This window comes from Microcebus murinus, chromosome 4, assembly GCF_040939455.1.
Source record: "Microcebus murinus isolate Inina chromosome 4, M.murinus_Inina_mat1.0, whole genome shotgun sequence".
Lineage (NCBI taxonomy): Eukaryota > Metazoa > Chordata > Mammalia > Primates > Cheirogaleidae > Microcebus > Microcebus murinus.
The window spans coordinates 44514560-44542462 of record NC_134107.1 but is presented as its reverse complement, the minus strand read 5'-3'; the positions used below and the strand labels follow the sequence as shown (position 1 = coordinate 44542462).

The window sequence follows — 27903 nt, the reverse complement described above, 5'->3', positions numbered from 1 at the left end:
AGACACCCTAGGGCTCATTTTCAGGAGATGTGTTATTTTTTTTAAGTACGGTACAACAATCTACATTTATTCAAATATAATTAGATCGTCTTATTCTGGAACATCATCATAACTCTCCAAACCCCAATTCCATCCTGAATTTCTTGTGACTTTATTTCCTTTAGAACCACTGGCCCCAATCTCTCATGTCGAGCAATAGAGCTCTCATGGAGAAGATGAGAAGGGCTGCTCATCTTTACTGCTCCACAAGGAAATACATGGGTTATACAGATACGCTGCGTAGCCACGCCCATCACTAGGTCTTATTTTTGAGGTAGGGCTTATATTGTGCAAATGCTGCAAGCCTGCAGATCCTAGAAATCCTGCTAGGGCTTATTTTATGGGCAGGTCTTATTTTCGGGGAAACATGGTACATTTATCAATGTTTGGCAAACCATGTATCTGATAAGGAGTTAATTTCTAAAATATAGAAGACACTCCTGTAACTCAATAACAAAAACTTCAAAAACTTTAAAATGGACAGAGGACCTGAACAGACATTTCTCCAAAAACGTACAAGTCAAGCACAGTGGCTCACACCCATAATCCCAGAACTTTGGGAAACAGAGGCAGGAGGATCATTGGGGCCAGGAGTTCAAGACCAACCTGGGAAACACAGCAAGACTCCATCTCTAAAAAAATTTTTAAATTAGCCAGGCATGGTGGTGCGTGCTGGTAGTCCCAGCTACTCAGGAAGTTGAGGCAGAAGGATCACTGAGCCCAGAAATTCAAGGTTACAGCGAGCCATAAATGCACGACTGCACTCCAGAGTGGATGACAGAGCAAGACTCTGTCAAAAATAAAATTAAAAACAAAAACAACAGGCCGGGCGCGGTGGCTCACGCCTGTAATCCTAGCTCTTGGGAGGCCGAGGCGGGCGGATTGCTCAAGGTCAGGAGTTCAAAACCAGCCTGAGCAAGAGCGAGACCCCGTCTCTACTATAAATAGAAAGAAATTAATTGGCCAACTGATATATATATAAAAAATTAGCCGGGCATGGTGGCGCATGCCTGTAGTCCCAGCTACTCGGGAGGCTGAGGCAGAAGGATTGCTCGAGCCCAGGAGTTTGAGGTTGCTGTGAGCTAGGCTGACGCCACGGCACTCACTCTAGCCTGGACAACAAAGCGAGACTCTGTCTCAAAAAAAAAAAAAAAAAAAAAAAAACATATAAGACAGGTATATGAAAAGATGCTGGACATTATTAATTATCAGAAAAATACAAACCAAAACTACAATGAGATATCACCTCACATCTGTTAGGATGACTATTATAAAAAAAAAAAAAAAAAGAATCATGCCACACCTCAGCAGAACCATGCCATGCCACACCATGCTACTCCTGTAGTCCAATTCTCCACCACAGACCTGCTAGCCCCAAGCCACTTACCACCACATACCACCATTACACCTAACGTTTGCTCCTGGGTAGAGCAAACTCCTGCAGCCCTGACATCTGCAGCCACCACCTAACAGCATTGCCAAGCAACTACTGTCACTGCCACCAAGAAGACCCAGGCAGAGCAATCTCCCGCAACTCCTGCCTCCATAGAAAAGGACTCACCCAGCCACCTGCCCAAGCTTCCAACAGTAGCCTACAGACCAACCCACTACTCCATACAGAGATCCTCCACCACTAGCTTGGACTGTGACAACCACAAGGGAACAGGACAATATAGAACAGGTACATTACAAGATCACAGTGCATCTGTCCCTCTCCTACCAGTCAGTCTTCTGAAATAGGACACAAAAGCACCATGTGGAGACCTTTCCTTCTTCTCACTAAATAGGAGTTTTCCCAGCAACGGAGAACAGGAGTACTTCAAACCCACTGCCCTGAACTGATAGAAGATGAGAAGGAACCAGCAAAACAACTCTGGCAACATGAAAAAACAAGCTGGTTTGGCATCCCCAAAGGATCACAATAGACCTACAGCAACAAACCCCAACAAAAGAAAATTGTCAAAATGTCAGAAGTGGAATACAGAATATGGATGGTAAATAAGATAAATGAGATTAAAGAAAAAGTTGAAAACCAACACAAAGAAGCCAAAAAACTATTTCAGGACATCAATGAAAAAGTCACTAAAGAGATAAACAACATAAGAAAGGATATAACAAAACTTAAAGAAATGAGAGTCACTTAGGGAACTCCAAAATACAGTAGAAAGCTTCAACAACAGGCTACACCAAGCAGAAGAAAGAATTTCAGAGCTTGAAGACAAGGCTTTCAAACTCATCCAGCCAGTCAAAGATGCAGAGAAAAAGAATAAAGAAGAACGAACAATCACTCAGAGAAATGTAGGACTATGTAAAGTGAGCCAATATATAAATTATAAGTATCCCTGAGGGAGAAGAAGAAAAAGCAAAAAGCATCCAAAATCTATTCAAGGGAATTATTGAAGAAAACTTCCCTAATATTCCCAGAGATTCAGATATCCAGATACAAGATGGTCATCAAATATCAGGAAGATTCCTAGCAAATAGGACATTGCCAAAACACATAGTCATGAACCTGGCCAAAGTCAAAATGAAGGAGAAAATTCTACAAGCTTCAAGATGAAAGCAACAACCAACCTACAAAGGAAAGCCCATCAGGCTAACAGCAGACTTCTCAGGGGAGACCTTACAACCCAGATGGGACTGGGGCCCCGTTTTTAATCTTCTTAAACAGAACAACTGTCAGCCAATAATTCTATATCCTATAAAACTAAGTTTCATTGAAGACTTTTCCAGACAAGCAAATACCTAAGGAATTTGTCACTACTAGACCTACTCTACAGGAAATGATCAATAGTGCACTACACATGAAACAGTACAATAGATACCCACTAGTGTAAAAACACCTGAAAATTAAAGCTCACAGCTCTTATAAAACAATAGCACTGGAAGAAAAACAAAACAAGGTGTCAGTCAACATGATGAACAGAATAGTACATCACATATCAATACTAACACTGAACATGAACGGTCTTAATGTTCCAATTAAAAGACATAGACTGGCTCAATGGATGTAAGAATCATTGCCCAATTACATGCTGTCTCTAAAAAACCCATTTAACTCAAAAAAACACACACCAACTCAAGGTAAGGAGATGGAATAAAATATTCCAAGCAAATGGAAACCAAATGTGAGCTGGTGTAACCATTCTCATATTAGATAAAATTGACTTTAAATCAACAGTGGTTAAAAAAGACAAAGATGGTCATTATAGAATGACAAAGGGGGCAATTCAGCAAGAAGACATAATAATCCTAAATATATATGCATCTCACACAGGAGCTCCCTGATTAAATTCCACTAGATCTAAGCAAAGAAATAAACAGTAGCATCATAATCGCGGAGTACTTCAGCACTCCACTGATAATACTGGCTAGATCACAGAAGCAGAAAATCAACAAAGAAATACTGGACTTAAATGGAACTCTAGAAGAAATGGACCTAACAGACATTTATAGAACATTCTATCTGAAAACTACAGAATATACTTTCTTCTCATTAGCACATGGGACATTTTCTAAGATTGATCATATCTTAGGCCACAAAACAAGTCTCAGCAAATTCAGAAAAATAAAAATCATACAATGTGTCTTCTCAGATCACAGTAGAAAGGGCACAACAAAAAAATAAAACTACAGACCAATATCCTTTATGAACACTGATGCAAAAATTCTCAACAAGATACTAGCAAACCAAATTCAGCAGCACATCAAAAAGATAATTCACCATGACCAAGTGAGTTTCAATCCCAGGGATGCAATGATGGTTCAAGATATGCAAATCAACAAATGTGTTTCATCACATAACCAGAAGCAAAAACAAAGACCATATGATCATCTCAAAGATGCAGAAATAAAATCCAGCTACCCTTTCATGTTGAAAATCCTCAACAAACGAGGTATAGAAGGAATATACCTCAAAACTATAGAAGCGGCTGGGCGCAGTGGCTCACGCCCATAATCCTAGCACTCTGGGAGGCTGAGGTGGGTGGATCGTTTGAGCTCAGGAGTTCAAAACCAGCCTGAGCAAGAGTGAGACCCCGTCTCTACTAAAAACAGAAAGAAATTAATTGGCCAACTAAAAATATATAGAAAAAATTAGCCGGGCATGGTGGCACATGCCCGTAGTCCCAGCTACTCGGGAGGCTGAGGCAGTAGGATTGCTTGGGCCCAGGAGTTTGAGGTTGCTGTGAGCTAGGCTAATGCCATGGCACTCAAGCATGGGCAACAGAGCCAGACTGTCTCAAAAAAAAAAAAAAAAATTAAAAAGAATTTTTTTAAATATAAAAATTAAATTTTGTTTATAAAAAAAAAGCCATAGAAGCCATGTAGACAAACTGACAGCCAACATTATACCAAATAGGGAAAAGTTGAAAGAACTCCCCTCTAAGAACTGGAACAAGACAAGGGTGCTCACTATTACCACTTCTCTTCAACATGGTACTGGAAGTCCTAGCCAGAACAATCAAGCAAGAAAAAGAAAGAAAAGGCATCCTAATCAGGAAAGATGAGGTCTAACTATCCCTGTTTGCCAACAATATGATCTTGTATCTCGAAAACTCTAAAGACTCTACCAAAAGACTCCTAGTGATAAATAAATTCAGCAAAGTCTCAGGTTACAAAATCAATGTATACAAATTAGTCAAGCTGAGTCAAATCCAGGACTCAATAACACTTACAATAGCTATGAAGAAAACAAAATACTTAGGAATATATTTGACCAAGGAGGTGAAAGATTTCTACAAGAACTACAAAACGCTGATGAAAAATATTGTAGATGACACAAACAAAAAGCATCCCATGTTCATGGATTTGTAGAATCAACATTATTAAAATGTCCATTCTGCCCAAAGCGATTTAGAGATTCAATGCAATTCCTACCAAAATACCCATGTCTTACTTCACATATCTAAAAAAAAAAAAAACCCTAAGCTTCATTTGAAACTTAAAAAGAGCCTGAATAGCCAAAGCAATCTTAAGCAAAAAGAACAAATCTAGAGGCATAACATTACCTGATTTCAAATTATACTACAAGACTATAGTAATCTATAGTATACAGCATGGTACTGGTATAAAAATAGAAACATAGGTCAATATAACAGAATGGATAGTCCAGAAATAAAACCATATGGCTACAACCAACTGATCTTTGACAAAACAGACAAACACATACACTAAAGAAGGGACACCCTATTCAATAAGTGGTGATGGGAAAACTGGAAAGCCAAACAGGATCCCATCTCTTACCACATACAAAAATTAATTCAAGATGGATTAAAGACTTAAATGTAAGGCATGACACTACAAAAATTCTAGAAGAAAATGTAGGAAAAACTCTTCTAGGCAAAGAATTGATAACTAAGACCCCAAAGGCAAATACAACAGCAACAAAAATAAATAAATGGGACTTAATTAAATTAAAAGGCTTTTGTACAACAAAGGAAATAATTAACAGAGTAAATAGACAACCTACAGAATGGGAAAAAATATTTGCAAACTACATATCTGACAAGGGACTAACACTCAGAATCTACAAAAGAACTCAAACAAACAGCAAGAAAAAAACAAACCCCAGCAAAAGACATGAACAGAATGTTTTCAAAAGAAGATAGACAATTGGCCAACAGACATATGAAAACATGTTCAATATCACTAATCCTCTGAGAAATGCAAATTAAAACCACAATGAGATACCACCTTAACCCTGTCAGAATGGCCATCATTAAAAAGTCAAAAAGCAACAGATGCTGGCATGGATGCAGAGAAAAAGATATGCTTATACACTGTTTGTAGGACTGCAATTTAGTACAAGCTCTATGTAAAATAGTATGGAGGTTCCTCAAAGAGCTAAAAGACCTACCATTAGATCCAGCAATCCCACTACCAGGTATCTACCCAAAGGAAAAGAAATCATTCCGTCAAAAAAAATCTGCACTTGAATGTTTATCACAGTACAATTCATAATTGCAAAGATATGGAATCAACCTAAGTGCCCATCAATTCATGATTAGGTAAGGAAAATGTAGTGTGTGTGTGTGTGTGTGTGTGTGTGTGTGTGTGTGTGTGTGTGTGTGTAGTACTATTCAGACATGAAAAGGAATGAAATAATGTCATTTGCAGCAACTTGGATGGAAATGGACACCATTATCATAAGTGAAGTATCTCAGGAATATAAAAACAAACACCACTTGCTCTCATTTATAAGTGGGAGCTAAATGATGGGTGTGCATGGGCCCAAAAAGATGTAAAGGACATTGGAAACTAAGAAGGGAGTGAAGGATAAAAACTTACCTATTGAGTACAATGAACACTGTCCTGGTGGCTGGCACACTGAAAGCACTGACTTCAGCATTATAGAGGGTACTCATGTAACAAAAACTTCTGAACCCCCTTAATATTTTGAAATTTAAAAAATAAAATGAATAAATAAAAATATAATTGTTGGCAAGGATGTGAAGGAATTGGGACCCCCATATACTGTTGGTGAGAATGAAAAATGGTACAGATGCTATGGAAAACAGTAAGAAAGTTCCTCAAAAAATTAAAAATAGAACTACCATATGATCCTACTTCTGGATATGTATCTAAAAGAGTTAAAATCAGGATCTCAAAAAAATATCTGTACTCCCACGTTCATTGCAGCATTACTCACAAAAGCAAAGATGTGGAAACAATCCAACTATCCATCAACAGATGAATGGGTAAAAAAAAAACGTGGTAGACATATACAATGGAATATTATTTAGCCTTTAAAAAGAAGGAAATCCAGCCAGGCACGGTGGCTCACGCCTGTAATCCTAGCTCTCTGGGAGGCCGACGCGGGTGGATCATTTGAGCTGAGGAGTTGGAAACCAACCTGAGCAAGAGTGAGATCCTGTCTCTACTATAAATAGAAAGAAATTAATTGGTCAACTAACATATATAGAAAAAATTAGCCGGGCATGGTGGTGCATGCCTGTAGTCCCAGCTACTCGGGAGGCTGAGGCACGAGGATTGCTTGAGCCCAGGAGTTTGAGGTTGCTGTGAGCTAGGCTGACGCCACGGCACTCATTCTAGCCTGGGCAACAAAACGAGACTCTGTCTCAAAAAAAAAAAAAAAAAAAAAAAAAAGAAGGAAATCCTGCCATTTGGGACAACATGGATGAATTTAGATGACATTATTCTAAGTGAAATAAGCCCAGAAACAGAACAAATACTGTCTGATAGTACTTACATGAGGTATCTATAATAGTCAAACTTGTAGAGGCAGAGAATACAACAGTGGTTACCAGGGGGTTAGGGTAGGAAAAATGGGGAGTTGTTGTTCAATGGATATAAAGTTTTAGCTATGCTAGATGAATAAGTTCTAGAGATCTGCTATGGAATAGTGCCTACAGTTAACAACACAGCATCGTGCAACACAGTGCACTTCTTCTTCTTTTTTTTAATTTTTTTTTTTATTTTTGAGACAGTCTCACTCTGTTGCCTGGGCTAGAGTACCATGGCGTCAACCTAGCTCACAGCAACCTCAAACTCCTGAGCTCAAGCAATCCTTCTGTCTCAGCCTCCCGAGTAGCTGGGACTACAGGCATGCACCACCATGCCCAGCTAATTTTTTTCTATATATTTTTAGTTGGCCAATTACTTTCTTTCTATTTTCTTTTTTTTTTTTTTTAGTAGAGACGGGGTCTCGCTCTTGCTCAGGCTGGTTTCAAAGTCCTGACCTTGAGCGATCTACCCTCCTCAGCCTCCCAGAGTGCTAAGATTACAGGCTTGAGCCACCGCGCCCAGCCAATATTATGCACTTCAATATTTGTTAAGAGGGTAGATTTCATGTTAAGTATTCTTACCACAAATGCACACACACAAAAAAAAGGGATACAAGGAAATTTGTAGAGATACTGGATATGTCTATTACCTTGATTGTGATGATGGTATCAGAGGTACCTGTGTATGTCCAAACTCATCAAATTGTATACATTAAATATGTACAGTTCTTTATACAGCAATTATACCTCATTAAAGCTGTTTAAAACAAAAAAACTAGCAATTACAAAAAGTTGGTAGGAAAGGAGGAAGTAAACCAATGGCAGCCACTTCTCCTGTGCTGCTGAATTCTGAGAAGAATCTGCTTATAAAATGTAATCACTACCACACAACTCAGCAATCACACTGCTGGGCATTTATCCCAGAGAAATGAAAATTTATGTTCACATTAAAACCTATCCACAAATGTTTATAGTAGCTATATTCTTAATAGCCAAAAACTGGAAACAACCCAAATGTCCTTCAGTGGATGACAAACTGTGATTGGTGTAGACTGAACTGTGTCCCCTCAAAATTCCTATGTTGAAGCCCTACTCTCCAGTGTGACTAGATTTGTAGATATGAGCCATAAGGAGGTGACAAAGGGTAAAGGGGGACATATATGTGGGGCCTTAACCGAATAGGACTGGTGTCCTTACAAGAAGAGGAAGAGACCCCAGAGGTCTTTCTCTCTCCACAGGAGCACAGAGAAAAGGCCATGTGCAAACACAGCAAGAAAGTGGTCATCTACAAGCCAGGAAGAAAGGCCTCCAGAAACCAATTCTCATGGCATGTTGACCTTAGTCTTTTAGCCTTCAGAATGGTGAGAACATAAATCTCCATGGTTTAAGCCTCCTGGTCTATGGTACTCTGTTATGACAGCCCTGGCTAACTAATACAGTGGTACATCCAAACCATAGAATACTGCCTAGCAGTAAAAAGGACCACATTATTGATGCATAAAACTTAGTTGAATCTCTAGGGAATTATACTGAGTGAAAAAAGCCAACCCCAAAAGGTTATATACTCTATGACACTGTTTATATAACATTTTTGAAATGACAACATCATAAAGATATGGAAAACAGAAGAGTGGTTAGCCAAGGACTAAGCAGGAGGTGGAGGCAGGTAGGAAGTGGGTGTGGCTGTAAAAGGGTAACATGAGGGGTCCTGTGGTAATGGAACTGTTCTGAATCATAACTGTATCAATGCTGATATCCTGGTTATACTACTGTACTACAGTTTTCAAGATACTATTGCAGGAAATGAGGAAAAGAACACACGGAGTCTATTTTTTTTTTTTTTTTTTTTGAGACAGAGTCTCACTTTGTTGCCCAGGCTAGAGTGAGTGCTGTGGCATCAGCCTGGCTCACAGCAACCTCAATCTCCGGGGCTCAGCGATCCTACTGCCTCAGCCTCCCGAATAGCTGGGACTACAGGCATGCGCCACCATGCCCGGCTAATTTTTTGTATATATATTTTTAGTTGGTCAATTAATTTATTTCTATTTTTGGTAGAGACGGGGTCTCGCTCAGGCTGGTTTCGAACTCCTGACCTTGAGCAATCCGCCTGCCTCGGCCTCCCAAAGTGCTAGGATTACAGGCGTGAGCCACCACGCCCGGCCTATTTTGTTTTTTATAACCACATGTGAATCTACAATTATCTCAAAATAAGTTTAATTTTTCAAAGAAAGCATGATCAATGCTAAGCCCCAGGATACATAGTGCTGCACTGAACTTTTCCTCAACTCCTCTTCCCTTTCTCCACTCCACAACTGACCTCACCAAGCACATGAGCCTCAGCTGTCACAGCCAATTAGTGCTGCCCTTCAGCCCAAAATGAGTGTGAGCAGAAAAATGAAAGGGGGAGATAAAAGTTTTTCCCTCCCATATGCCACCTCCCCGCTTCCCTTCACATACATATTGTCCATCCCATCCCCCACTCACAGTACAGGAGACAAGCTCACTTGAAGCTTTTAAATTAACACACATTAATATCCACTAGGAAGGCAGTACAGTTCACTGCAAAGAATGTGGGTCTTGAATTCAAACCACCCCAGACTCTGCTCCCAGCTCTACCCTTTACCACCTTACTCCTTGTGTAACCTTGCTTTCACCTGCCTGGGCCTCAGTTTCTTCATATGTAAAAATTGAACTCACATCACTTCCTTGTTATGAGGATTAAATGAGGTAATCAAATCAAGAGAATCTAGCACCACGCCTAGAACAAAAAGAAGCTAGAAAACTTCATTTCCTTCCTCCATATCTGCTAAAGGCTTTCCCACATGACTCCTGCTTTACACTCCCTCCTTTTAATCAGAACTACAACACAGCAGGACCCTTTGAAATACCCTCTTAAAGGGTTTTTCTCCTAAAGCTCAGTTCCTCATTACATGCCTATTTAAAAAATAAAGGTAAAGTGATCACCTGTAGCAGCTAATGCATGCCTCAGTCCAGCAGCAATACAAACAACCTTCTCTCTCAGGAGCTGTCAAAATAAAGGATTTAGATCTCAGAATCATCCATCTACAAAATTTTATGTAATTTATGCCCAAATACAATGCAGCATGATCCTTATTATGTGTCTGACTGGTTCAAAACACCCCTCCCCAACATTTCTACTCATAAATACCTCTCTCTCTCTCTCTCTCTCTCTCTCTCTCTATATATATATATATATATATAGATATAGATATAGATATAGATATAGATATAGATATAGATATAGATATAGATATATATATCTCCCCAAAGGAAAAAAGCCTTTTTAAAATGCCATATCACAGCCAGGTGTGGTGGCTCACATCTGTAATCCCAGCACTTTGGGAGGCCAAGGCAGGAGAATCACTTGAAGCCAGGAGTTTGAGACCAGCCTGGGCAACAAGCAAGACTTCCATCTCTTTAAAAGAAAAAAAATTAGTTGGCCGTGATGGTGCACACCTGCAGTCCCAGCTACTCAGCAGGCTGAAGTGGGAGGATCACTTGAGCCCAGCCTGGGTGACAGAGCGAGACCCTGTCTCTAAAATAAGTAAATAAATAAATAAAATTAAAATGCCATATCACAGTACCATGTCACAATGCCTCTCAAGGCTGGGAGGGACATTCAAGATCATCTAGTCCAAGGGTTAGTAAATGTTTTCTATAAAGGATCAGATAGTAAATATTTTACACTTTAGGCCATACAGTTTCTGTCACACTCCTCAGCTCTGTCATTGTAACAGAAAAGCAGCTCTATACTATATATAAATGAATGAGCATGGCTGTTTGCCAGTAAGACTTTATTTCCTAAGGGCTCTAATTTTCCCACCCTAATCCAGTCCAATCCCCATCCAATGCTAGAAACTCCTCCATAGCACCCCATCAAGTGGTCATCTAATCCCTGCCAAACACCTCTGGTGACACAGGCTCACCACCTCCCCAGGAGCCTGTTCCATCTTTGCACAGTTCCATTTATTTCTTTAGGTGGAGCCAAACCTCTCTGCCTGTAGCTTCTGACAATGCTTTCCAAATATTTGAAGACAGTTGTCATGTCCTCCCTAAGACATTTTGTGGTGGTTATAAAAATAGGCCCTCAAATTCTTTGATACTCTTCCCTTCAAGATGTGGAGCTTAATTCCCCTCCCCTGTGTGGGCTGGACTTAGTGACATGCTTCTAATGAAAAGAATAAGGAAGCAATAAGTGACTCAGAGACTAGGTGATAAAAGGCACTGAGGCTTCCTGTTTGGCATATCTCTCTCTCAAATTACCTTTGAGGGAAGCCAGGTGCCATGTCTGAACAGTCCTATAGACAGGCCCACATGGCAAGGAACTAAAGCCTCCTGCCAATAGCCACAGGAGAGAGCTTGGAAATGCATCCACCAGCCCAGCAGAGTATTCAGAGACTGCATGCAGACCCAGCTGATATCTTGACTGCAGCCTCATGAGAGATCACCTAAGCTGTTCCTAGATTCCTGATCCTCAGAAACTGTGAGATAATAAATGTTTGTTATTTCAAGCTGCTAAGTTTTGAAGTGATTTGTTATACAGCAACAGGTAACGAACACAGATCTCTTCTTTAGGCTGAATATCCCTAGTTCCATAAGCTATCACAGGGCTTTAAATGCTCTCTCCCCCTCCTGATTTCTCTCTTCCACATACACTCTGGTGGTTCCATCTCTCTTTTAAAGGGACTATATATGGATCAGTCACAGCCTCTATGGGGCTTTTCCACATTTGCTTATTTATAGGTCCATGGTGTCTTTCAAAACTTTAGGACCCTCAAGAGCAAGGCCTCAGTCTTATTTCCCTTTATGCTCAGGGCCTAAGCACCAAATCCACAACAGAGCACAACACCCAGATGCAGTCTGACGAGTATAAAGCACAGAGCTCTGGTCTTCCTTCTGGAGACTATACTTCTGTTAGTGGAGTCCACAATCACATTAGCTATTGGGAATATCAAATCTTACTCTTAATACAATTGGAACACACTGTCTTTTAAATTTTAAATTTTCATCTTTCTTTTTTCTCCCAACATTTACAGAAGGGCTGTACATGTGGCTTTAATTTCTTCAACACCACTTATCTCCATCTCTTTCTCTCCATCCCCACTGCCACTGCTTTAGTTTGGGCCACAATCATTTCTTGTCTGGATTGTTAGCAAGAGGTTCTGAGGTAATCTTTCTTCAATCCATCCCCCATGCTACCCTATCTGGCTGGCCACCCTACCATGCTGTTCTTATCATATGTCATATACCACCACCCTGATTTCCCCTTCCCACCCACTCTACTCTGGCATTCCTACCTCTTCCTCACATTCACACATACTAAACTGCTTAAAGTATCCCAAGGTCCCTAGTTTTGTGCTTCTATACATTTGCTTAAACAGTTCCTTCTGCCAAGAATGCTCTTCTTTTGCACCTACTCTGCATCCTCCTGTCCCAAACCAGGTAAACTTCTACTTAAAATTTAGCTTAATCCTGTTCTCACACCACCTTACTCTAGGTAAGAGTCCAATATGCCTTCTTTGGGGGACATACATTTATCTGCCATAGTTCTAACATGATATTGCATTTAGTTATTTATGTATCTATCATGTATAACTAAACTATAAGACTCTCAAATGCTAGCAGAGGTCTTGTTCACCTTTGTTCCCACTGCCTAAACACAATGCCTAAGCACCAAATCCACAGAAGAACACACAATAGTTGCCATTAAATAAATCAATGGATTTTTATTATATTTCATTTTAGCACATTCCTCCTATTATTCCAGAGAATACAGCCTGTCAAAATGTTTTTACTTTCTGATTCTGTCATCCAACATATTTTCACCACTGTTCCTGTCTTCTTTAATTATATGAATTATAATTAAGCTAAATTAATTATAACTCATATGTAGGTTCTTACAAGGCCAACTATTTGCAATTAGGATCTATAACATCTCCTACAGGGACTACAGAGCCTAGGTTTGTGTGCATACCATAGGAACCATTACCCTAAATAACACCCCATAGACCAGCAACTAAGTTCTGCAAAATGACAGGAGCAAAGCTGAGCTCTCTCCAATAAAAACAGATTTCCCACTCTTAATCAGAGTTCAAGGAAAATAGAAGTGTGGCAGCTTGGGTGGTGAAACTCATTTTAGATTCCAGCATATTTCTTTTAAAATTCCATATTTCCATTATGATCACTTAAAATATAAACTTCATAAAAAAGTGTACATTCTAAGTATGATGTGGTGAAAAGAACTCTGAGCTAGGGCAGAGGGTTTAACACTTATTCTGTTCAATATAGTTACCACTAGATACACACGGCCACTGAACTTGAAATGTGATTAGACTAAATTAAGATATATTGTAAGTAAAAAATGCACACCAGAGTTCTAAGATTTATTACAAAATAAAGAATATCAAACACATTATAAACAAATTGTATATGGATGACATATTGAAATAATTGTTTTGATATACTAGTTTAATTAAAAAGTTATTAAAATTTGACCGGGAGAGGTGGCTCACGCCTGTAATCCTACCACTCTGGGAGACCGAGGTGGGCGGATTGTTTGAGCTCAGAAGTTCACCACCAGCCTGAGCAAGAGCGAGACCCCATCTCTACTATAAATAGAAAGACATTAGCGAAACAACTAAAAATATATAGAAAAAATTAGGCCGGGCGCTGTGGCTCACGCCTGTAATCCTAGCTCTTGGGAGGCCGAGGCGGGCGGATTGCTCAAGGTCAGGAGTTCAAAACCAGCCTGAGCAAGAGCGAGACCCCGTCTCTACTATAAAATAGAAAGAAATTAATTGGCCAACTGATATATATAAAAAAAAAAAAAATTAGCCGGGCATGGTGGCGCATGCCTGTAGTCCCAGCTACTCGGGAGGCTGAGGCAGGAGGATCGCTTGAGCCCAGGAGTTTGAGGTTGCTGTGAGCTAGGCTGACGCCACGGCACTCACTCTAGCCTGGACAACAAAGTGAGACTCTGTCTCAAAAAAAAAAAAAAAAAATTAGCCGGGCATGGTGACGCATGCCTGTAGTCCCAGCTATTTGGGAGGCTGAGGCAGGAGGATTGCTTGAGCCCAGGAATTTGAGGTTGCTATGAACTAGGCTAATGCCACAGAACTCTAGCCGGGGCAACAGACTGAGATTCTGTCTCAAAAAAAAAAAAAAAAGAAAGAAAGAAAATTTAATTTCACCCACATGCTACAAAATAGATAAAACTTGAAAACATGAGGTGAAATGAAAAAAGCTAGGTCACATATTATATGGTTCCATTTATATGAAATGCCCAGAACAGGCAAATCTATAGAGACAGAAAGTAGATTAGTAGTCACCAGGGGCTAGGGGAGGGAAAATAAGAAGTAACTGCTATTGGGTACACAGGTTCTTTTGGAGGTGATGAAAATGTTCTAAAATTACATAGTGGTGCTAGCTGCTCATCTCTGTGAATATACTAAAACCCCTGAACTATACATTATAAAAGGGTGAATTTTATAGTACCTGAATTATATCTCAACAAAGTCATTATTTTAAAAATTGATTCCACCTGTTCTTTTTAAAATGTGGCTACTAGAAAATTTTAAATTACATGTGGCTCACATTATATTTTAGCACTAGCCTAGCTAAGTATCTTTTGGCAAGTCACTTGTATCTGGACCTGTTTCTAACATAGTTCCCACTATTACTAATTTTAGAACTAAAATGTCATTAATGTCCTTATAAAATGCATTACCTTTATTGGTGTATTTCACAAAACTTTATCATGTGTATGAGGACTAAGAGAGGGTTTTCACTCACAACATCCATCCCCCTCAGCCTAATTTTTCCCAGAAGCACCTATTTTTCAACTCCAATTCTCCTACCCCATGAGTTTTCAGAGACTCAGCCAACCTTTTATTCTGGGGAAGGATAACTGTAACACCCTTTACTGTAAAACACTTTAACAGAATATGGACAAGCTAAATGTTAGCTGTCCTCACTCACCTCAATGGCCTGGGGAACCACACATCTTCGAGGTCCATGAGGAACTCCTAACTGGCCAAAAGAGTTGGATCCACATGATAGAACTTGGCCATCTTCTGCAAAAGCAAGTACTTAAATTGCAAATCTATGAAATAGATATCTGTGACCAATGGGCAAATGCTAAAGGCGAGAGGTGCAAAGGGAATGAGAGGAGGTGGTAGAGATCCTAGGCTTCAGGGCACTCAGACCATATCCCTGCTTTTATTCCTCCAGAAATGAAAACACTGGGCCCAGGCTAAAGGCTCTACACAAACATCTATTCTATTATCTCACTAAAGACAGATTATTTGTGTAGAACACTTAGCCCAGTGCCTAGTGTTGGGATGGGAGGACAATTATTCCCTACTTTTCATGTTTCCATGTGACAGAATTGCCATTCCTGTAACATTCCTGCCTTTTTCCCTGCCCTTCCCCATACTCACTGCTTTCTAGGGGATAAAGGGTCACCTAACCAACTAGTGAGTTTAGGAGAAGGGACAAGACATGTGTGGCTTGGCACCTTCCTTTCAGACATTCTGAGTTGACACACAGTAAGGGTTTCCCCTGTGGGGAAGGCCTAGAGTTTTGGGGGTAAGTTTGGACCAGAACCACTTGGCCTCATAATTAACCCTGTCCTCCAACTTAGCCTTCATCAGTAAAAAGCTGATAGTTTTGGTGTTTTTTTGTTTTTGTTGTTTTTTTTTTTGAGACAGAGTCTCGCTTTGTTGTCCAGGCTAGAGTGAGTGCCATGGCGTCAGCCTCGCTCACAGCAACCTCAAACTCCTGGGCTCAAGCGATCCTCCTGCCTCAGCCTCCCCAAGTAGCTGGGACTACAGGCATGCGCCACCATGCCCGGCTAATTTTTTCTATATATATTAGTTGGCCAATTAATTTCTTTGTATTTATAATAGAGACGGGGTCTCGCTCTTGCTCAGGCTGGTTTCGAACTCCCGACCTCGAGCAATCCGCCCGCCTCAGCCTCCCAGAGAGCTAGGATTACAGGCGTGAGCCACCGCGCCCGGCTAAAAGCTGATAGTTTGATCTCCAATTCTGACTGCTCTATGCCTTTCTCACAATTGGATCCAAATGTAAGCAGGAAACAGTATTATCTACTGACTCCCTACAACTCCAACATAGACCCACAGTAAGTATTTCATGGCTATTATTTGGATTCTAATAATTACTGTAAAATTCCACACATATTATGGAACTCCTCCACAGAAGAAAATGCTACACTTGAGCAGGGTTTTAAAGATGGGATAAGAATTCACCAGAAAGCCCAGGCATCATGACTCACACCTGTAATCCTAGCACTTTGGAGGCCAAGGTGGGAGGATTCCTTGAGGTCAGGAGTTCAAGACCAGCCTAAGCACAAGTGAGACCCTTTCTCTACAAAAATAATAGAAAAATTAGCCAGGTGTGGTGGTGTGTGCCTATAGTCCCAGCTACTCAGGAGGCTGAGGCAGGAGGATCACTTTAGCCCAGAAGTTTGAGATTCCTCTATGATGACACCACTGTACTCCAGCCTGGTCAACAGAGGGAGACTCTGTCTCAAAAAAAGAGTTCATCAGATAGACAAGAGGGGCTGGCCCAGACAGAGAGAAGAATATGTACTGCTTGGTACTACCAGAAAAAAAAGTATGAGGAGCTTAGAGAATAAGAGACAGGTAACAGAAATATAGAAGGCCATGTGCTAAATATGACCAGCTAGACAGGGCAAGGTGGGACAGAAAGGTCAAAAATGCCTCAAGGGAACAGAAGTCAGCTGACCAAGTAACTACTGCCAGCTATTCCCAAGAGCATTGTTCTATTAACCCTTTGACCACATGCTTCTACATCCTATTCTGCTACCTGGCTTCACAGAGACCAAACAATTCTGCCCAATCCCATTTATTTAAAAAAAAAAAAAAAAAAAGCCCTCAGTGGGAAAAAGCTGACATGACTGCTATGGCAACCTCTATTTCCTCATTCTTCCCCACCACATCCCTTACCTGCCACACCTTGGCCAGCTAGCCCAGGCACACAGCTTATCATGTCCTTTTGGGACATGAAGTGGCCACCAAAGGTGATCTAGTCCATTCCCTGGTCTCTGGCAAAAGTTTTTCAGCCCAATCTCAATCTCCTTTACTGTTAAAACTCTCCTTGTAGATGAGAAATTACTTAACAGGTATATATATGTACACTATTCAGGTGACGACTACACTAAAAGCCCAGACTTCACCATGAGGCAATATATCCTAGTAACAAAACTGCACTTGTACCCCCTAAATCCATAAAATTTCTTTAAAAAGAAAAAAAAGGGGGAAAACCTCTCCTTGTAAAAGGTACCCTACAACTTTCCTTAACAACCAGATAAAACATTTGTGTTTTTTAAACACAAAGAAACTTTCATTTAATCAGTGGTCACCACCATCATCCTGTTCTCACCCAGAGCCTTCGTGGTAGCAAAGATTTACCTAGGAGTAAACTCACCTGTGAGTATAATGGTAAAATCCCAGCCACAGGCCACCTGTTGGATGGGACAGCCAAGGAGGGATTCGCAGGGGGTAAAATACAGGACATCTTCTGTGTGACCAAGCCCCAGTTGCCCATCTTTGTTCAGGCCACAAACAAAAAGGCTTCCTCCATCTGTAAAACATAAAGGCTTCAGTGATAGTATGCACAGGGGACAACACGATGGCCAAAGTGAACAAAAAGATTTCGCTAATTATTTGGAGTCATAGACCAATAATTTGTATTCCCACACAAATTAATAAGCCACATATGCTAACGTGTTCTGGAGCCAAATGCCATAGAGCCAAGGGCCTCAAATCTAATACCTAACTGAAAACTCCAACTCCTATAGCAGCAGCCAATCAATCACCAAGTTGAGCATCTACTGTAACAAGAAAAGCCAACATTTATTCAACATTTAGAAGGTGCCACGCTTTACATATGGGGGTGACTTACCCTTTAGGCACAGTGTGTATGCCCACAATATTTTAGAGACCCACAGAATGGCTTAATTTTAAACTCTCTTAAAACAAGAAAAAATAATGTAGTAACAGTGCATGTATAATACTAAATCCAGCCTGGATTATATTCACCTTTATACCAATACAGTTGTAAAATATAATTTTTAATATTTCTTTATGGAGAAAGGAGTCCATAAAGGAAAAAGCACCAAGGTCCCATGAAAGTCATAGTGCCCCCCTGTTAACTTGCTGGTTCTCCTCATCCACCATATTATCCCTGTGTACGGGGAGGAAACTACAGCACAGGAAGATTATTTGCCCAATGCCACATAGCTAATAAGGCAAAGAACCAGGATTTGAACCCAAGCATTCTGATTCCCGAGCTCATGTGCATAACCAGATGCAATATGCCCTCCTTTGTAACATCATATCACTTGTAGTATTTGTTAAATACCATCCTAGGTACTGTGATGGAAGATTAGGAAAATGCAAGGTTCTTGCTCTCAAGGAATATTCAATCTAATTGCAAAGACTTCTAACTCATATGCATAAATCAGATAGCAAGATATGGTATAAAATGTGATCTATGTTGTAACTCTGCCACTAATTTGCCTTGTGACCTTAAGCAATCAGTGTTCCCTTCTGAGCCTCATTTGTAAAATAAAGGGGAAGGAAGGGTGGCCTAGAATATCTCTTAAGTCTCAGCTCTGTCAATCTAGGATCCTCTGATGGTAATTTGGGTCTTTCAAAAAGATATTTTCCTCCATGAAATACAAAAGGCTAAAAGATGGCAATATAACATCCCTGGGTGAGGGAAATGTCTAAATAAGAAAATAAGTGGTGGCATTTCATTTTTCCATCAGCCAGGAAGGACGTCTTGAGGTTGGCATACCCATCAAGGACAGTAACTACCATGGCTTCCAGAACTTTGGCAAAACCTCAGATGTGTGGCCTCCTGGCCAGGCGTCTGTGGATTCATATTGTTGGAGCATTCATCGTATCCCTGGGAGTTGCAACTTTGTGTAAGTTTGGTGTACCTGAACCAAGAAAGAAGGCATACGTAGATTTCTACAGAAATTATGATTCTATGAAAGATTTTGAGGAGATGAGGAAGGCTGGCATCTGTCAGAGTGCAAAGTGATTTTGGAACATAAAAGAATTTCTTTGGGTTGATATACATGGAAGTTTGTCACTGAGCTGAGTTCCTAAGCTATGAATATGTGGGCTGAAGAATAGTTTCTCTTGATAAATAAACCATTAACAAATACAAAAAAAAGAAAGAAAATAAGTAGCTATCTACTTTTGAAAGAAGTTACCTGTCACAATTGCAGAGTGGCCCCCTCCTCCCGTGATCCTCCTGACACATGTAGGTTTACAGAAGTCATTCAGTTGCTGGGGCAAAAGCACATCTTCCTTATGGCCGAGGCCAAGTTGCCCATAGCTATTTGCACCCTAGGGATAAAATAAGCCAAAGATGAAAAAATGTGGGAACCAGAGCTGTCAATATCTATTTACCTGTCCCTATCTTCCCCACCTTGACATACTTCTCAGAGCCTGTAACAGATGAGATGTTGTAGGCTCATTCATAAAAAGTTGTTATATGCAACCTCTATTAAGATGGTGGCCACACCTTCAGAACACCATGAGAGGAGCCCTTAGCATCCACAACTTATCAATGATATCCTTCATCTTTCCCTTCTAATGCTCCAACTCCAATGTATTGCCTTTGGGAGACAGCACAGGGATTCTTTCTCACAAAAACTCACTATCTAGGGAGGCTAAGGCAAAAAAAATGAGGAGGAACTGCTAACGAATTGGGTAGGAAACACCCTAGAACTAGTTCTTATCCCTTTTCCCCACACCCTCACTGGGAAGACTGGCAATGACTTTCTATAATCAAAGTTAGCTAAAGATCTTGTGACCTAAAGCATCATTATTTCATTTGTACGGTGAAAGAGGTTGGCAATGATCTCCAAGGGCCTTTCCAAGTACAGTATTTCATGCCTCCAAGATTCACATGGTAAGATTTCTGTAAGGGAACAGATTTCCCCTTAATAGGCAATATATCTATTATTGTTATTATACAATAAAGGTCCATAATCTCTAATCTGAAACCCTTACATCCAGATATACTTCAGATTCAGAATTTTATAGATTTTAGAAAAGTAATACAGGCGGGGCGCGGTGGCTCACGCCTGTAATCCTAGCACTCTGGGAGGCCGAGGCAGGCGGATCGCTCGAGGTCAGGAGTTCAAAACCACTCTTGCTTGAGCAAGAGTGAGACCCCGTCTCTACAATAAATAGAAAGAAATTAATTGGCCATCTGATATATATAGAAAAAATTAGCCAGGCATGGTGGCACATGCCTGTAGTCCCAGCTATTGGGGAGGCTGAGGCAGGAGGATTGCTTGAGCCCAGGAGTTTGAGGTTGCTGTGAGCTAGAATGATGCCACGGCACTCACTCTAGCCTGGGCAATTAAGCGAGACTCTGTCTCAAAAAAATAAAAAATAAAAAATAAATAAATAGAAAAGTAATACAGTATATATATCACATATAGTAATGTAAAACAGTAATATTTCTGCAGTAAAATGTGCAAATACAAGAAGTGGGAAAAGACTATAAATAGCCTTATGTGTGGTAAGTTTTGGATTTTCAGAGCCTTTTGTATTCAAAATTGAAGACAAGGGATTGTGGACCTACATAGAGAATCTTATTAAGATATCAGAAAACCTTATAATTTCTTCAAGTATCTATTTCTAGCTGGTTCTTCCTGGAGATGAGAAGTAAAATATTTGAAATATATTTGTTTTTGAAGGTATGTAAGGAAAAGTGATGTAAAATAACTATCAAAAAATACATACATGCATACAAAATTTTTGCCCTTATAGTGTATTTCACAGCCATCCTGGGCTGGAAGGACTCAAAGATAGAAGAGCAAGCCATGGCAGAAGACAAGTCCCAAAGGCCCTCCGGGGCAATAATAGCTACCAATTACTGAGTGCTTCTCTCTGTACTGGGCATTCACCTTTAATCCTCACAACAACCAAGGAGAAGGGCATTATCAGTCCCATTTTACACATAAAGAAACTAAGTCTCACAGAGGTTAGGTAACTTTCCACAGTTAAAAACCTGGGCAGGCAACAAGTTGGATGCCCCACTCTTATACTATATCTTACTATATCTCTAAGAAAGAAAAAAAAAGAATACATGGTTAACCGGCCCAGAGTTTACCTGGCAGGGGGACTTACTGTACAACCCTATCTAAAATAGCACCCCTATCACTTTATCCCCTTTTCTGCTGTATTTTTTCTTCATATGACTCCTTTTTACATTATATTATATATTTGTTTAGTTGTTTACTAGAAAGTAAACTCCATGAGGGCAGGAACTTTGTTTTGTTCATTGCTATTTCCCCTGTGTCTGAAAATGTGCTGGCCCAAAGATGTGCATATACTTTCATGGCGAATGAATGTTAAGACCCTATGAGGCCCTACAAAAGACTGTTGCAAGGCCAAGTGCAGTGGCTCACGTCGGTAATCCCAGCACTCTGGGAGGCTGAGGCAGAAGGATCACTTGAGGTCAGAAGTTCAAGGTCAGCCTGAGCAAGAACGAGACCCCATCTCTACTAAAAATAGAAAAAATTAGCTGGACAACTGAATATAGAAACAAAAAATTAGCCGGTGGTGGGCATCTGTAGTCCCAGCTACTCAGGAGGCTGAGGAAGGAAGAACCCTTGAGCCCAAGAGTTTGAAGTTGCTGTGAGCTAGGCTGACACCACAGCACTCTAGCCTGGGCAACAGAGTAAGACTCTGTCAATCAATCAATCAATCAATCAATCAAGACTGTTGAAGTGTGAAGTGGAGTGTATATGTGTAGGATTTCTTTGTCATCCCTGAGATCTCTGTGGCTGCCCCATTACCAGGGTTGCAGGCTACTGGATATCTGAGGAAAAAGTAATTGAGACACAGGCACTCTGGGGTTCAAATTATGGAACAAGTTTCTGTAATGCAGCAGGAGGCCCTAAATTCACAATAAAACAAGAGGAAGGAAAAGTTAATGCAATCTGTTATACCTCTATTTGCCTCCCTTCCTTACAAACACTCCAGGCATAACACACACACACACACACACAAACTCTAACAAAGTAAATCCCCTTGCTATGGACTGAAATGTATTCCCTCAAAATTCATATGTTGAAGCCCTAACCTCCAGTACCTCAGACTATTACTGTATTTGGAGATAGGGCCTTTCAAGAGGTAATTAAGGTTAAATGAGGTAATAAGTGTGGAGCCCTAATGCAATATGACTGGTTTCCTTAAAAGAGACACCAGGGATTCTCACGTACAAAGAAAAAGCCATGTGAGGACACAGTGAGAGGGCGGCCATCTGCAAGCCAAACAGAGACGCCTCAGAAGAAACCAAACCTGCTCACACCTTGATCTTGGATGTCTAGCCCCAGAATTGTGAAAAAATAGATCTAAGTTGTTTAAGACTCCTAGTCTGTGGTATTTTGTTATGGTAGCCCTAACACACCCACACACACAGATTATGCCACACAAAAAAACACACCATCAGGCCTGCAAGCACAGCAGTAGGGTGAGGTCCAACAGTATTTCTGTTTCAGTACAGACAAGGCCATATCTGAAAGACTTTGTCCCATGTTTTCTCCATCCGCACAGATGCCTGTTTCCAGCCTGGAAAAAGCCAGAGACGGCATATACATTCACTCCCCAACTCCACCCCCAGCTCAAGTGCCACCTCAAAGACGCAGAGACAGCCAAACTACCACACCATGCTCTCTCCTCTCTTCCAACTGCAGGTCTACATTCGAAAAGTGCTGCCTTGTACTGATAATTACTTTTCCTAAAAATTGGTCAAATACTGATTTTAATAGCAATATAGGTTATAATTTTACCCTCCTCCAAAACAAGAGCTGGAAGACTTTCACACTTGTGTATTCCCAAACACAAGCACATGGCTGGGCACACAGGTACTCATTCATCCATTCATTCATTCATTCTTTAGTCAACAAATATTAACTGGGGACCTAAAATGTGCCAGGCACCAAGGGAGGCACTGTGAACAAGACAGGCACAGTACCAACCCTTAAGACGCTTACATTCTCGCTGAGGAGACTGACTTTAACAAACGATACATGTCATTACAATTGCGATACATGCTATGAATAAACACAAGACACATCTGCTTATGCTCTTGCATGCAGGTTGGCTGCCTGTCACGTTTCTGTGTACAAACCCTCCTCTCTCCCAGCCACACATAAAGATGACCCTGTCTCTCTCAGTGCTCCCGTCCCCCTAGCCCAGACTCCCACGCCCCCAAAACAGGCAAGATCCAGTCACAGCACAGTTTCAGCAAATATGCAGGGTCTGCGCAGAGTGCAAGCCAAACGCCGCAGGCCTCACATCCAAAGGATGCTCCCGTCAGGCTGGGAAAGGGCCTCCATCCTCCAGGCATCAGGAGGGTAGCGGCACAGGTGGCTCCCACAGGACTCTGGGACCTGGAGATCCTCTCTCTACCGAGCCCTCCACGCTGTGGAGGTGTCGTCCCAGGTGTCGTCCGAGCCGGAAGGCTCTCGTGGAACCCACTCTGCCCCTGGAAGCAGGTTCTCCGGTTCCGACCCCACCAGCGAGCAGGCCCCTGAGTCACCTCGCGAAGACCCTTCTCTCCCCGCCCTCTCCCCTCAGCTCCCAGCCCAGGAGCCTCCAACCCAGAGCCTGGCCGGGACCTCGGCCGCCCGGCCCCTGCACCACCCACGCCGAGGCCGGGCGCTCCAGCTTCGCGGAGCCCCTCAGTCCCAGCCCCGGCCCGGGGGCGGAGTCACGTACCCAGGCGAAGAGCGCGGCCGCCGCGGGGGCGACCTCCGAGGCGCACGGCTCGCGCTTCATACGTGCACACGCCGCCGGCGCTTCCGGGAGGAACAGCGAGGGGCCGGGGCCCGCAGAGGGAGGGGCTGGCGCGGAGGAGGCCCCAGCGCGGGGCGGGATGGCGGCGGGGGAGGGCCGGGCGTGAGGAGAGTCTGTGGTAGGCAGCGGCCGGCGGGGGCGGGACCTGCCGGGGCTGGCTCTGTGGCGGGCTGGCCGGCAGGGGGAGGGTCTGTGACTGGCGGGGCCCGCTGAGGAGGGCGGCCTGGGCAGGTTGGCGGAGGCAGCGGCTGGCGGCCGAGTCATCGGGCCTCCGGGATCCAGTAGCGGGATGGGCTAGACGACCGCCCCAGAGCCACCTCCCGGTCGCCCGCCTGGGCGAGCCGTAGCGTCCCCGCCCCCGGCCTCCTGTTGCGCTGGGCCAGTCGGCCTCTCCCTTCCTCCCCTCGCACTCTATTTTTAGAAATAATTCCCTGGAGGTGCACTACGCTCCGCGGTTCGAAAAGCTCCTTCTCGTTTATGTCTCGGCGTCCCACAACAGCCCAAAGGAGCTGACAGGGCCGGGCTTGTACCACCGTTTGACGGGGGTGGAAGTCGAGCCTGAGGACTGGAAATAGCCCTGTCGGGTGCCTCAGGCGGAACGACGTTTGCAAAATCCGAGGGAGCGTCTTGGAAGGCGAGTGTAATGTCTTAGGTCGATGCTGTCGCCCTCGGCGCCTGGCGCGGAGCGGGCACTCGCACCCCGCGACACTGAACTGGGGAGGCTGGTTCGCGCGTTCCTGCCGGGCGGCCTTCTCACCCTCCACTCCGGACACGGCTCTGCCCTAATTCTGATACTGGGTAATTTTTATTAAAATGTATCAATATCGACTGGGTAATTTTCACCCAATAAACACTTTCATATAAAATGGCTTTTATCAGATAGTGTCATACTGCTAGTGGGAGTTAAATAAGTACAGTTTTCCTGAAGGAAAATGTGACGATGCCTATTGGGAATAGAGAACAAAGGGGTCACATTAAAGATGGTAATCCATGTTCAGTCGCTCTTGGCCCCTGAATCATCAGGTGACACCTTCTGTGTCAGCAGATGACACAGGCTGCAGCACTCATCACCCCTTTATTCGTGGGAGCCCCTGGGAAGTGTCTCAGGCAAGCTCTTACACAGTCCTTTCCAGTTCTTTCCCTCTATCCCTCCTTGGTGTTTCTGCCTGTGAGACCGCTTGGGGGCAGCCCCTCACCTTTCCCTCTCCAGCCTGTGGCATCTTGAGAACATTATGACCATACTAGGAAAAATGCATACGCTAGAGAAGTAAAGCAACTCTTCATTCTGTAAAGATCTCAATGTGCAAAATCTATATCATGCGTGCTGTTTTATAAGAGTGGGCTTTTTTGGTTCTGAAGATTTCTTTTAAGCATGTGTAATAGGAGGTAAAAATAGGTCCCTTCCCATCTCAGTTTTGGCTGGGACCCCAAGGCAATAAGTGCCAATGACCCCCACATTATAAAGTGAGGTACAGCACCACCAAAGCAGAACTTGCAAAGCAGATGTCTAGAAACCAGTGTATGACTTCCAATCTATGAAAAAGACTGGAGAAGCCAGAGAGAGTTCTAACAGTATGTGTGGCCACTGTTGTCACTGTTGCCAATGTTATGTGAGACCTGTTCATTTAATATCTAAGGAAAGGCACTTCATCAGAACCACTAAAGAGAACTTGGGACCCAGGAAGGCTACTGTCCAAATCATGCTGAGAAATCCAAGAGCTTGTGGCTGGATAATACTCTGATAGTTGAGCAAAGAGAGATTGATGCTTTGGGGAGATTTTTCATGGCCAGAATTTTTCAAGATAAAGACAGACTATCTCTCATGTGAATGTTTTCCAGCATAAGCAAATTGGCTGAGGAATGGTGTTAAACCCGGTCCAAAGGAATTTCTGGAGGAGTGAAGTGACACCTAACAGCAGTTGACCACTAATATTGCTAGAGGCTGAGAGAGATTAATTCAACAGCCCAGTCAGAAAAATACATTACATCAAGAGATCCCCAGAAATCAGGAGGTGGGAAGGTCCAAAACACACACAAGAATGAGCCAGCATTAAATACTTAGCAAGTACAGAAGGCACTGATGCCAACTCACAGCAGTATCAGACCCAAAAGAACTTTCCTATTCCTTACCTCTCCACCCCACTACCACTCCCCAACCCAGGGAGAATCGGGGGTATCCTAGTGAGTGCAGAGGGAGGAGCAAGGACATGAAGAAGCTAAGCACACCTCTCCTTTCTCAGTTCCAAAGGAGGAGAAAAGCTTTAACCTTGAAGTTTGATTTTTTTTTTTAATTTTTACCAAGGACTGGACTTTTAAAATACTGAAATGAGAGAAATTGTGTGTGAGAGAGATTAGAAAAAGCTAAGGACTTTTTATTATCCATGAGTGAGCAGAAAAAACAAGACAGCAACCTGAGATTCCTTCCAAAGGGGCAAGAACTACCTACAGAGCCAATTTTAATAGAGAGAGGGTCTGGGGGAATGCAGCTGTTTTCAGATTTCACCACTTGAATGTACATGAATCAATACTTTAACCTACAGCTATCTTATTACATTATATCCCTTAATATAATTTTTTGGAAGTATTGAGATGTTGCATGTATTTCAACTATGTACATGCTACTGACTACTACTTCCCATGAGTAGCCTGGTTGAATTGCAGTTGTTGAATGGGACTAGTTTTGAACTATTTAATGGTTTCACTTGCAGATGCCTTGTATCCTCATAAGAGGAAAGTATAAAGTATTTGGGACCATACAAATTACATTTCTGTACCACAGAGTTTAGGAAATTTTTTACATTTGATTATATTATTTGATTTTCCCAGTAATACTAGCATGATAAATGTAGTTAGGATCATTATTTTATAGATGAGAAAACTGAGACTCAAAGAGTTAAATGATTTACTCCAAGGTCTGTTTTCTGCTTTTGATAAAGGAAGATTAGCTAACTGCAAACCAATTTTCTCACCAAAAACAACTAGAAAAGCTGGCAGAAAATATTTTTAAAATCTGTTTCAAGTCACTGGAAAGCTATCTAAACAGCAAGAACTTGAAGGGCCAAGATCTGGAAAACGAGAGATTATATTTGGCACTATTTTCCTTCTTGAAGCACTTGCTAATTAGCAAGCAATGTCTTGGAGGCTAAGAAACAGACCAAAAGCAGCAGCTGAGAAACTGAGAAATAGAGCAGTACTTTTAGCAATCTTGCAGGTCATGGGGTGGGGTGTGGGGACAGTGAGTGAAGGAGAAGACAAAAGTAGGAGTCCAGAAAACGCCCAACAAGAAGCACTGATACACACTCACAGCTTTCCGCTGGGATCCCTAGAGGGCTACAACCAAAGAGTAGAGGTAAACTGGAAATAGACCAGCCCTCACAAAGACTGAAACTCAGCTTCTCATTGGCTTCAATCCCTAATAGGACTAAGAAGATTTTTTTTTAATTATTTTTTTTTATTTTGGTATATTATGGGGGTACAGATTTTAAGGTTTCAATAAATGCCCATTTCCCCCCCTCCCCCCAAAAGTCTGAGTCTCCATCATGACCATCCCCCAGATGGTGCACATCTCACTCACTATGTATGTATATACCCGCCCCCCTCCCCCCTCCCACCTGCCCAATACCCTATTATTGTAGCACCTATGTGTCCACTTAGGTGCTACTCAGTTAATACCAGTTTGCTGGAGAATATATCTGGTGCTTGTTTTTCCATTCTTGGGATACTTC

The 27903-nt window shown here is 42.0% G+C and overlaps 1 protein-coding gene and 1 pseudogene across 7 annotated transcripts in view; one reads left to right on the top strand and one right to left on the bottom strand.

The window, feature by feature from the left end:
* The window catches only part of SERGEF (secretion regulating guanine nucleotide exchange factor), a 236204-nt gene extending 212007 nt beyond the window's left edge, over positions 1–24197 (bottom strand). For 5 of the 7 annotated variants that reach the window (XR_012918957.1, XR_012918959.1, XR_012918958.1 and 2 more), the window contains exons 1-5: positions 24101–24190; positions 19570–19705; positions 17772–17927; positions 15282–15376; positions 10248–10308 (exon numbers count right to left, since the gene is read on the bottom strand). Coding sequence is in view for 4 of the 7 variants with exons in the window: in XM_012780652.2 (XP_012636106.1) it covers positions 10248–10308; positions 15282–15376; positions 17772–17927; positions 19570–19705; positions 24101–24160 (508 nt within the window). In the remaining 3 variants the exon portion in view is untranslated. Of the gene's footprint in view, positions 1–10247; positions 10309–15281; positions 15377–17771; positions 17928–19569; positions 19706–24100 lie in introns of all 7 variants that reach the window. The other 2 variants (XM_012780647.2, XM_012780649.2) reach the window with 2 other exon arrangements.
* LOC109730662 (cytochrome c oxidase subunit 6C pseudogene) lies at positions 19167–19394 on the top strand (annotated as a pseudogene).
* Positions 24198–27903: the final 3706 nt, after the last annotated feature.